Source organism: Engystomops pustulosus, chromosome 5 (assembly GCF_040894005.1).
Source record: "Engystomops pustulosus chromosome 5, aEngPut4.maternal, whole genome shotgun sequence".
NCBI lineage: Eukaryota > Metazoa > Chordata > Amphibia > Anura > Leptodactylidae > Engystomops > Engystomops pustulosus.
This window is the reverse complement of record NC_092415.1, coordinates 211,698,901-211,711,982: the sequence shown is the minus strand read 5'-3', so window position 1 is coordinate 211,711,982 and position 13,082 is coordinate 211,698,901. Positions and strand designations below refer to the sequence as shown.

Genomic DNA, 13,082 nt, shown 5'->3' with positions numbered 1-13,082 from the left:
GGATCCGAGCAATGACCTCTGAGCTCCGAGCAATGACCTCCAAGCTCCAAGCAATGACCTCCAAGCTCCAAGCAATGACCTCCAAGCTCCAAGCAATGACCTTCGAGCTCCGAGCAATGACTTTTGAGCTCCGAGCAATCACCTCTTAGCTCCGAGCAGTGACCTCCAAGCTCCGAGCAGTGACCTCCGAGCTTCAAGCAATGACCTCTGAGCTCCGAGCACTGACCTCCGAGCTCCGATCACTGACCTCCGAGCTCCGATCACTGACCTCCGAGCTCTGAGCAATGACCTCCGAGGTCTGAGCAATGGCCTTCAAGCTCCGAGCAATCACCTCTGAGCTCAGAGCAGTGACCTCCGAGCTCCAAGCAGTGACCTCTGAGCTCTGACCTCCGAGCTCCGAGCAATGACCTCCGAGCTCCGAGCAGTGACCTCTGAGCTCAGAGCAGTGACCTCCGAGCTCCGAGCAGTGACCTCCGAGCTCCAAGCAATGACCTCTGAGCTCCGAGCAATGACCTCTGAGCTCCGAGCAATGACCTCTGAGCTCCGAGCAATGACCTCTGAGCTCAGAGCAGTGACCTCCGAGCTCCAAGCAGTGACCTCGAGCTCCAAGCAATGACCTCTGAGCTCCGAGCAATGACCTCTGAGCTCCGAGCAATGACCTCTGAGCTCCGTGCAATGACCTCTGAGCTACGAGCAATGACCTGCTTGTGAGCCTGGTGCTGTACACACTGGAGCTGCATCATAATTGTTGTTGACCCATCATATAGCGCGAGTTTCATATGAATTTGACCACAGATTGAGTGAGAGATGAGTAATCCTCTGCAGATCCACAGTAGACATTTTAGATGCTACTGTTTGTAGAATCCATATATAATGTCATATCTACAGCGCGGTGGGGGAAGACCCCCAGAGAACAAGTGTCTCCTAAAAGAAGAGCGACACTGGAAATATCAACAAGAGGAATAAAGTTCTGACATCTCCCCCTCTGCCTCTTCTCTCTCCAGGTAATGAGAGCATATGTGAGATGGAAGACGAGGTCATCTGTGCTGAAGAACATCTAAAGAAAATAGGTCAGTAATACTGGGCGCAGTAGGCGTGGGGTGGTGGGTGTGGGGTGCTAGCTGGTGGGTGAACGTCTTGGGGTCAGTCATACAGAAAATATAAGTGAAGAAGTGGCTGCACATCTCCCTGCAGCCTGGTGCCCACTGGGGTCTATCACAATGATCAATCATATTAGGAAGATCTATATCAGTCTTTTGGCCATCACATGTCTGGTGAAGACATGAATCCTTCATTATATAACCAGCAGTTCTGTCCCTCCTCCCATGAAGCGGGGAGACACATTCCCAATAAGTTAGAGAGAAAGTGAGGGAGTTGTGGGGTCAGTGAGGGGCGGTAGGTAGGGTGCTTACCCCTGGGAGATTCCCAGCCTTCTTCTCTCTTGTTCTATATATCTATCGCTCACCATTGCAGCTGTCAGAATGATGGAAGTCTCGCCAAGGGTCTACTATGGAATGGAGCTCTTACCATGTCTTGATCTCTGCTTTTCCTAGAGACATCATCAAATGAAAAGGAGCCTCTGTGTGAATGTCAGACACCGTGCGAGATGGTTCGATACGGGAAAGAGCTGTCCATGGTGAAGATCCCGAGCAAGTCCGCATCTAAGTACATGGCCAAGAAGTATAACCGGACTGAAGAGTACATCAGGTGAGACGATACTGGCCTCCTCTTCTCACATCTTCTACATGTTCTTCTTCTCATCTCTTTTCCTGTATTTTTTTCATCTACTTTTTTTCTCCTTAATCTTCTCTTCCATGACTTCTCCTTTCTCTTCTCTTCCATCACTTCTCCTTCCTCTTCTCTTCCATGACTTCTCCTTCCTCTTCTCTTCCATGACTTCTCCTTCCTCTTCTCTTCCATGACTTCTCCTTCCTCTTCTCTTCCATGACTTCTCCTTCCTCTTCTCTTCCATGACTTCTCCTTCCTCTTCTCTTCCATGACTTCTCCTTCCTCTTCTCTTCCATGACTTCTCCTTCCTCTTCTCTTCCATGACTTCTCCTTCCTCTTCTCTTCCATGACTTCTCCTTCCTCTTCTCTTCCATGACTTCTCCTTCCTCTTCTCTTCCATGACTTCTCCTTCCTCTTCTCTTCCATGACTTCTCCTTCCTCTTCTCTTCTATGACTTCTCCTTCCTCTTCTCTTCTATGACTTCTCCTTCCTCTTCTCTTCTATGACTTCTCCTTCCTCTTCTCTTCCATGACTTCTCCTTCCTCTTCTCTTCCATGACTTCTCCTTCCTCTTCTCTTCCATGGCTTCTCCTTCCTCTTCTCTTCTATGACTTCTCCTTCCTCTTCTCTTCCATGACTTCTCCTTCCTCTTCTCTACCATCACTTCTCCTTCCTCTTCTCTACCATGACTTCTCTTTCCTCTTTTCTTCCATGAATTCTCCTTCCTCTTCTCTACCATGACTTCTCTTTCCTCTTCTCTTCCATGGCTTCTCCTTCCTCTTCTCTTCCAAGACTTCTCCTTCCTCTTCTCTTCCATGACTTCTCCTTCCTCTTCTCTTCCATGACTTCTCCTTCCTCTTCTCTTCCATGACTTCTCCTTCCTCTTCTCTTCCATGACTTCTCCTTCCTCTTCTCTTCCATGACTTCTCCTTCCTCTTCTCTTCCATGACTTCTCCTTCCTCTTCTCTTCCATGACTTCTCCTTCCTCTTCTCTTCTATGACTTCTCCTTCCTCTTCTCTTCTATGACTTCTCCTTCCTCTTCTCTTCTATGACTTCTCCTTCCTCTTCTCTTCCATGACTTCTCCTTCCTCTTCTCTTCCATGACTTCTCCTTCCTCTTCTCTTCCATGGCTTCTCCTTCCTCTTCTCTTCTATGACTTCTCCTTCCTCTTCTCTTCCATGACTTCTCCTTCCTCTTCTCTACCATCACTTCTCCTTCCTCTTCTCTACCATGACTTCTCTTTCCTCTTTTCTTCCATGAATTCTCCTTCCTCTTCTCTACCATGACTTCTCTTTCCTCTTCTCTTCCATGGCTTCTCCTTCCTCTTCTCTTCCAAGACTTCTCCTTCCTCTTCTCTTCCAAGACTTCTCCTTCCTCTTCTCTTCCATGGCTTCTCTTTCCTCTTCTCTTCCATGGCTTCTCCTTCCTCTTCTCGTCCAAGACTTCTCCTTCCTCTTCTCTTCCATGACTTCTCTTTCCTCTTCTCTTCCATGGCTTCTCCTTCCTCTTCTCGTCCAAGACTTCTCCTTCCTCTTCTCTTCCATGACTTCTCTTTTCTCTTCTTTTCCATGGCTTCTCCTTCCTCTTCTCTTCCATGACTTCTCCTTCCTCTTCTCTTCCATGACTTCTCCTTCCTCTTCTCTTCTATGACTTCTCCTTCCTCTTCTCTTCTATGACTTCTCCTTCCTCTTCTCTTCCATGACTTCTCCTTCCTCTTCTCTTCCATGACTTCTCCTTCCTCTTCTCTTCCATGGCTTCTCCTTCCTCTTCTCTTCTATGACTTCTCCTTCCTCTTCTCTTCCATGACTTCTCCTTCCTCTTCTCTACCATCACTTCTCCTTCCTCTTCTCTACCATGACTTCTCTTTCCTCTTTTCTTCCATGAATTCTCCTTCCTCTTCTCTACCATGACTTCTCTTTCCTCTTCTCTTCCATGGCTTCTCCTTCCTCTTCTCTTCCAAGACTTCTCTTTCCTCTTCTCTTCCATGGCTTCTCCTTCCTCTTCTCTTCCATGACTTCTCCTTCCTCTTCTCTTCCATGACTTCTCCTTCCTCTTCTCTTCTATGACTTCTCATCCCTCTTCTCTTCTATGACTTCTTCTTCCTCTTCTCTTCTATGACTTCTCATCCCTCTTCTCTTCTATGACTTCTTCTTCCTCTTCGCTTAAATGGCTTCTCCTTCCTCTTCTCTTCCATGACTTCTCCTTCCTCTTCTCTTCTATGACTTCTCCTTCCTCTTCTCTTCTATGACTTCTCCTTCCTCTTCTCTTCTATGACTTCTCCTTCCTCTTCTCTTCCATGACTTCTTCTTCCTCTTCTCTTCCATCACTTCTCTTTCCTCTTCTCTTCCATGACTTCTCCTTCCTCTTCTCTTCCATGACTTCTCCTTCCTCTTCTCTTCCATGACTTCTCCTTCCTCTTCTATTCCATGATTTCTCCTTCCTCTTCTATTCCATGATTTCTCCTTCCTCTTCTCGTCCAAGACTTCTCCTCCCTCTTCTTTTCCATGACTTCTCCTTCCTCTTCTCGTCCATGACTTCTCCTTCTTCTTCTCTTCCATGACTTCTCCTTCTTCTTCTCTTCCATGACTTCTCCTTCCTCTTCTCTTCCATCACTTCTCCTTCCTCTTCTCTTCCATCACTTCTCCTTCCTCTTCTCTTCCATCACTTCTCCTTCCTCTTCTCTTCCATCACTTCTCCTTCCTCTTCTCTTCCATCACTTTTCCTTCCTCTTCTCTTCCATGACTTCTCTTTCCTCTTCTCTTCCATGACTTCTCTTTCCTCTTCTCTTCCATCACTTTTCTTTCCTCTTCTCTTCTAAGACTTCTCCTTCCTCTTCTCTTCCATGACTTCTCCTTCCTCTTCTCTACCATCACTTCTCCTTCCTCTTCTCTACCATGACTTCTCTTTACTCTTCTATGACTTCTCTTTCCTCTTCTTTTCCATGGCTTCTCCTCCCTCTTCTCTACCATGACTTCTCATCCCTCTTCTCTTCCATGACTTCTCTTTCCTCTTCTCTTCCATGACTTCTCTTTCCTCTTCTCTTCCATGACTTCTCCTTTCTCTTTTCTTCCAAGACTTCTCCTTCCTCTTTTCTTCCAAGACTTCTCCTCCCTCTTCTCTTCCATGACTTCTCCTTCCTCTTCTCTTCTATGACTTCTCCTTCCTCTTCTCTTCCATGACTTCTCCTTCCTCTTCTCTTCCATGACTTCTCCTTCCTCTTTTCTTCCAAGACTTCTCCTCCCTCTTTTCTTCCAAGACTTCTCCTCCCTCTTCTCTTCCATGACTTCTTCTTCCTCTTATCTTCCATGACTTCTTCTTCCTCTTCTCTTCCATGACATCTTCTTCCTCTTCTCTTCCATGACTTCTTCTTCCTCTTCTCTTCCATGACTTCTTCTTCCTCTTCTCTTCCATGACTTCTTCTTCCTCTTCTCTTCCATGACTTCTTCTTCCTCTTCTCTTCCATGACTTCTTCTTCCTCTTCTCTTCCATGACTTCTCTTTCCTCTTCTTTTCCATGGCTTCTCCTTCCTCTTCTCTACCATGACTTCTCCTCCCTCTTCTCTTCTATGACTTCTCCTTTCTCTTCTCTTCCATGACTTCTCTTTCCTCTTCTCTTCCATGACTTCTCTTTCCTCTTCTCTTCCATGACTTCTCTTTCCTCTTCCATGACTTCTCCTTCCTCTTCTCTTCCATGACTTCTCTTTCCTCTTCCATGACTTCTCCTCCCTCTTCTCTTCCATGACTTCTCCTTTCTCTTCTCTTCCATGACTTCTCTTTCCTCTTCTCTTCCATGACTTCTCTTTCCTCATCTCTTCCATGACTTCTCCTTCCTCTTCTCTTCCATGACTTCTCTTTCCTCTTCTCTTCCATGACTTCTCTTTCCTCTTCTCTTCCATGACTTCTCCTTCCTCTTCTCTTCCATGACTTCTCTTTCCTCTTCTCTTCCATGGCTTCTCTTTCCTCTTCTCTTCCATGACTTCTCTTTCCTCTTCTCTTCCATGACTTCTCCTTCCTCTTCTCTTCCATGACTTCTCTTTCCTCTTCTCTTCCATGACTTCTCCTTCCTCTTCTCTTCCATGACTTCTCTTTCCTCTTCTCTTCCATGACTTCTCCTTCCTCTTCTCTTCTATGACTTCTCTTTCCTCTTCTCTTCCATGACTTCTCCTTCCTCTTCTCTTCCATGACTTCTCCTTCCTCTTCTCTTCTATGACTTCTCTTTCCTCTTCTTTTCCATGGCTTCTCTTTCCTCTTCTCTTCCATGACTTCTCCTTCCTCTTCTCTTCCTTTATTTCCAGCTTTTTCTTCTAAGTTCACTCTCTCTTCTGTTCTTTCACTTTTTCTTTTTTCGATTTTAATTATTTTCCTTCTTGTCTTCCGTTTACTTTTCTACCTCAATGTTGTCCTCCTCACCCCCATCCCTCGTGTCCCCCATCCTTTGTGCTATTATTTTTCTTCTATCTGATGGTTTCACTCCTTCCGCTTCTTTTGTAGCTTCACTTCATCCCTTCTTCTCTTTTTCTGCTTTTTATTTTTACTGTTCATTCTTACTTTTATGTTGTTTCCTGCTTTTCCTCGCTCCTCATCTTCCTTTTTGTCATTTCCCCCTTTGGGGCAAATTTACTGACCCGGTCCTGTCGCGATCCATGATTTGGTCCGCCGAAGATGAATTCCGGCGCGATTCATGAAGCTCGTGCGCCCGAGTTCCTGCATCCGTCGCTTCCCCGCTCAGGTCCCCGAACTTCACCTTCTTCTTTCCGGTGCATGTGAGTGGGTGTCTTGCGACACAATTCGAAATGTTAAATCCCGCGGGTTGTCTGAATCCGTCAGGTTGTCCAAAGGCCCGCCCCCCGGTTCGTTGTGTCGCGTGCAAGCCGGCACCGATGCGCAAAATCTGATCGCGTGCGCCAAAATCCCCTGTTAAATGTGGCGCAAAAAGGAAACCTGACGAAAATGTGCTCCGGGGACCCTTAGTGACTGAGCCCCATTGTCTTTCTTTTTTCTTTTCCTTTCTTCCATCTTTTCCCGGTGGATTGTCTCTTATGTTTCCTGTGGATGAGTGAAGTCTGTCTCGGATACCGGTGTCTGTCTCGGATGCCGGTGTCTGTCTCGGATGCCGGTGTCTGTCTCGGATGCCGGTGTCTGTCTCGGATGCCGGTGTCTGTCTCGGATGCCGGTGTCTGTCTCGGATGCCGGTGTCTGTCTCGGATGCCGGAGTCTGTCTCTGGATGCCGGAGTCTGTCTCTGGATGCCGGCGTCTGTCTCTGGATGCCGGCGTCTGTCTCTGGATGCCGACGTCTGTCTCTGGATGCCGGCGTCTGTCTCTGGATGCCGGCGTCTGTCTCGGATGCCGGCGTCTGTCTCTGGATGCCGGCGTCTGTCTCTGGATACCGGCGTCTGTCTCTGGATGCCGGCGTCTGTCTCGGATGCAGCTGTCTGTCTCGGATGCCGGCGTCTGTCTCGGATGCCGGCGTCTGTCTCGGATGCCGGCGTCTGTCTCGGATGCCGGCGTCTGTCTCTGGATGTCTCTCTTTTCTCTCAGGGACAACATTCTGGTCTTGGACATCTTCTTTGAAGCCCTGAACTATGAGACCATTGAGCAGAAGAAGGCGTATGAAGTGGCCGGTCTGCTGGGTGAGACTCCATAGAGCGTAGAGGTGTGGGCCGGCTGTAGACTATTAGTGGCTACTGGATGCCCATGGTCCGTGGACTGTTGTGTCCACCTACAGCTGGGGATGACTGTAGCCGGCGTGGCTGCCTGTGTCCGTGGCTCACAGTGGTCGCACTCCGGCCAGGACACTTCTTCTGACTGATGACTTGCATCTGCAGGTGACATTGGAGGGCAGATGGGATTGTTCATTGGGGCGAGTATCCTCACCATCCTGGAGATCATCGACTACCTGTACGAGGTGAGACCTTCTATATCCCCATCATACACCAGAGCGCTGTACACATCATATACCAGAGCGCTGAACACATCATATACCGGAGCGCTGTACACATCATATACCGGAGCGCTGTACACATCATATACCAGAGCGCTGTACACATCATATACCGGAGCGCTGTACACATCATATACCAGAGCGCTGTACACATCATATACCAGAGCGCTGTACACATCATACACCAGAGCGCTGTACACATCATATACCAGAGCGCTGTACACATCATATACCAGAGCGCTGTACACATCATATACCAGAGCGCTGTACACATCATACACCAGAGCGCTGTACACATCATACACCAGAGCGCTGTACACATCATATACCAGAGCGCTGTACACATCATACACCAGAGCGCTGTACACATCATATACCAGAGCGCTGTACACATCATACACCAGAGCGCTGTACACATCATATACCAGAGCGATGTACACATCATATACCAGAGCGTTGTACACATCATATACCAGAGCGCTGTACACATCATATACCGGAGCGCTGTACACATCATACACCAGAGCGCTGTACACATCATACACCAGAGCGATGTACACATCATACACCAGAGCGCTGTACACATCATACAACAGAGCGCTGTACACATCATACACCAGAGCGCTGTACACATCATACACAAGAGCGCTGTACACATCATATACCAGAGCGCTGTACACATCATATACCAGAGCGCTGTACACATCATACACCAGAGCGCTGTACACATCATACACCAGAGCGTTGTACACATCATACACAAGAGCGCTGTACACATCATACACCGGAGCGCTGTACACATCATATACCAGAGCGCTGTACACATCATATACCAGAGCGCTGTACACATCATATACCGGAGCGCTGTACACATCATACACCAGAGCGCTGTACACATCATACACCAGAGCGCTGTACACATCATACACCAGAGCGCTGTACACATCGTATACCAGAGCGCTGTACACATCATATACCAGAGCGCTGTACACATCATATACCAGAGCGCTGTACACATCATATACCAGAGCGCTGTACACATCACATACCAGAGCGCTGTACACATCATATACCAGAGCGCTGTACACATCATATACCAGAGCGCTGTACACATCATATACCAGAGCGCTGTACACATCATATACCAGAGCGCTGTACACATCATACACCAGAGCGCTGTACACATCATATACCAGAGCGCTGTACACATCATACACCAGAGCGCTGTACACATCATATACCAGAGCGCTGTACACATCATATACCAGAGCGCTGTACACATCATATACCAGAGCGCTGTACACATCATATACCAGAGTGCTGTACACATCATACACCAGAGCGCTGTACACATCATACACCAGAGCGCTGTACACATCATATACCAGAGCGCTGTACACATCATATACCAGAGCGCTGTACACATCATATACCAGAGCGCTGTACACATCATACACCAGAGCGCTGTACACATCATATACCAGAGCGCTGTACACATCATATACCAGAGCGCTGTACACATCATATACCAGAGCGCTGTACACATCATACACCAGAGCGCTGTACACATCATACACCAGAGCGCTGTACACATCATACACCAGAGCGCTGTACACATCATATACCAGAGCGCTGTACACATCATATACCAGAGCGCTGTACACATCATATACCAGAGCGCTGTACACATCATATACCAGAGCGCTGTACACATCATACACCAGAGCGCTGTACACATCATATACCAGAGCGCTGTACACATCATATACCGAAGTGCTGTACACATCATATACCAGAGCGCTGTACACATCATATACCAGAGCGCTGTACACATCATACACCAGAGCGCTGTACACATCATACACCAGAGCGCTGTACACATCATACACCAGAGCGCTGTACACATCATACACCAGAGCGCTGTACACATCATATACCAGAGCGCTGTACACATCATATACCAGAGCGCTGTACACATCATATACCAGAGCGCTGTACACATCATATACCAGAGCGCTGTACACATCATATACCGGAGCGCTGTACACATCATATACCAGAGCGCTGTACACATCATATACCAGAGCGCTGTACACATCATACACCAGAGCGCTGTACACATCATATACCAGAGCGCTGTACACATCACATACCAGAGCGCTGTACACATCACATACCAGAGCGCTGTACACATCATACACCAGAGCGCTGTACACATCATACACCAGAGCGATGTACACATCATATACCAGAGCGCTGTACACATCATATACCAGAGCGCTGTACACATCATATACCGGAGCGCTGTACACATCATACACCAGAGCGCTGTACACATCATACACCAGAGCGCTGTACACATCATATACCAGAGCGCTGTACACATCGTACACCAGAGCGCTGTACACATCATACACCAGAGCGCTGTACACATCATATACCAGAGCGCTGTACACATCATATACCAGAGCGCTGTACACATCATACACCAGAGCGCTGTACACATCATACAACAGAGCGCTGTACACATCATACACCAGAGCGCTGTACACATCATACACCAGAGCGCTGTACACATCATATACCAGAGCGCTGTACACATCATACACCAGAGCGCTGTACACATCGTATACCAGAGCGCTGTACACATCATATACCAGAGCGCTGTACACATCATATACCAGAGCGCTGTACACATCATATACCAGAGCGCTGTACACATCATATACCAGAGCGCTGTACACATCATATACCAGAGCGCTGTACACATCACATACCAGAGCGCTGTACACATCACATACCAGAGCGCTGTACACATCACATACCAGAGCGCTGTACACATCATATACCAGAGCGCTGTACACATCATATACCAGAGCGCTGTACACATCATATACCAGAGCGCTGTACACATCATATACCAGAGCGCTGTACACATCATATACCAGAGCGCTGTACACATCATACACCAGAGCGCTGTACACATCATACACCAGAGCGCTGTACACATCATATACCAGAGCGCTGTACACATCATATACCAGAGCGCTGTACACATCACATACCAGAGCGCTGTACACATCATATACCAGAGCGCTGTACACATCATATACCAGAGCACTGTACACATCATATACCAGAGCGCTGTACACATCATATACCAGAGCGCTGTACACATCATACACCAGAGCGCTGTACACATCATACACCAGAGCGCTGTACACATCATACACCAGAGCGCTGTACACATCATACACCAGAGCGCTGTACACATCATATACCAGAGCGCTGTACACATCATATACCAGAGCGCTGTACACATCATATACCGGAGCGCTGTACACATCATACACCAGAGCGCTGTACACATCATACACCAGAGCGTTGTACACATCATACACCAGAGCGCTGTACACATCATATACCAGAGCGCTGTACACATCATACACCAGAGCGCTGTACACATCATACACCAGAGCGCTGTACACATCATATACCAGAGCGCTGTACACATCATATACCAGAGCGCTGTACACATCATATACCAGAGCGCTGTACACATCATATACCAGAGCGCTGTACACATCATATACCAGAGCGCTGTACACATCATACACCAGAGCGCTGTACACATCATACAACAGAGCGCTGTACACATCATACACCAGAGCGCTGTACACATCATACACCAGAGCGCTGTACACATCATACACCAGAGCGCTGTACACATCATATACCAGAGCGCTGTACACATCATACACCAGAGCGCTGTACACATCATACACCAGAGCGCTGTACACATCATACACCAGAGCGCTGTACACATCATACACCAGAGCGCTGTACACATCATATACCAGAGCGCTGTACACATCATATACCAGAGCGCTGTACACATCATACACCAGAGCGCTGTACACATCGTATACCAGAGCGCTGTACACATCATATACCAGAGCGCTGTACACATCATATACCAGAGCGCTGTACACATCATATACCAGAGCGCTGTACACATCATATACCAGAGCGCTGTACACATCATATACCAGAGCGCTGTACACATCATATACCAGAGCGCTGTACACATCATATACCAGAGCGCTGTACACATCACATACCAGAGCGCTGTACACATCACATACCAGAGCGCTGTACACATCACATACCAGAGCGCTGTACACATCATATACCAGAGCGCTGTACACATCATATACCAGAGCGCTGTACACATCATATACCAGAGCGCTATACACATCATATACCAGAGCGCTGTACACATCATATACCAGAGCGCTGTACACATCATACACCAGAGCGCTGTACACATCATACACCAGAGCGCTGTACACATCATATACCAGAGCGCTGTACACATCATATACCAGAGCGCTGTACACATCACATACCAGAGCGCTGTACACATCATATACCAGAGCGCTGTACACATCATATACCAGAGCGCTGTACACATCATACACCAGAGCGCTGTACACATCATATACCAGAGCACTGTACACATCATATACCAGAGCGCTGTACACATCATATACCAGAGCGCTGTACACATCATACACCAGAGCGCTGTACACATCATACACCAGAGCGCTGTACACATCATACACCAGAGCGCTGTACACATCATACACCAGAGCGCTGTACACATCATATACCAGAGCGCTGTACACATCATATACCAGAGCGCTGTACACATCATATACCGGAGCGCTGTACACATCATACACCAGAGCGCTGTACACATCATACACCAGAGCGTTGTACACATCATACACCAGAGCGCTGTACACATCATATACCAGAGCGCTGTACACATCATACACCAGAGCGCTGTACACATCATACACCAGAGCGCTGTACACATCATACACCAGAGCGCTGTACACATCATATACCAGAGCGCTGTACACATCATATACCAGAGCGTTGTACACATCATACACCAGAGCGCTGTACACATCATACACCAGAGCGCTGTACACATCATACACCAGAGCGCTGTACACATCATACACCAGAGCGCTGTACACATCATACACCAGAGCGCTGTACACATCATACACCAGAGCGCTGTACACATCATATACCGGAGCGCTGTACACATCATACACCAGAGCGCTGTACACATCATACACCAGAGCGCTGTACACATCATATACCAGAGCGCTGTACACATCATACACCAGAGCGCTGTACACATCATATACCAGAGCGCTGTACACATCATATACCAGAGCGCTGTACACATCATACACCAGAGCGCTGTACACATCATATACCAGAGCGCTGTACACATCATACACCAGAGCGCTGTACACATCATACACCAGAGCGCTGTACACATCGTATACCAGAGCGCTGTACACATCATACACCAGAGCGCTGTACACATCGT

At 47.7% G+C, this 13,082-nt stretch overlaps 1 protein-coding gene across 2 annotated transcripts in view; it reads left to right on the top strand.

Moving 5' to 3' along the window:
• Positions 1-13,082, top strand: part of LOC140133881 (acid-sensing ion channel 1C-like) — a 129,966-nt gene that overhangs the window by 103,318 nt on the left and 13,566 nt on the right. For both annotated transcript variants that reach the window (XM_072154549.1, XM_072154548.1), the window contains exons 5-8: positions 1,005-1,070; positions 1,554-1,707; positions 7,267-7,358; positions 7,554-7,633. In XM_072154549.1, the coding sequence (XP_072010650.1) occupies positions 1,005-1,070; positions 1,554-1,707; positions 7,267-7,358; positions 7,554-7,633 (392 nt within the window). The remainder of the gene's footprint in view (positions 1-1,004; positions 1,071-1,553; positions 1,708-7,266; positions 7,359-7,553; positions 7,634-13,082) is intronic.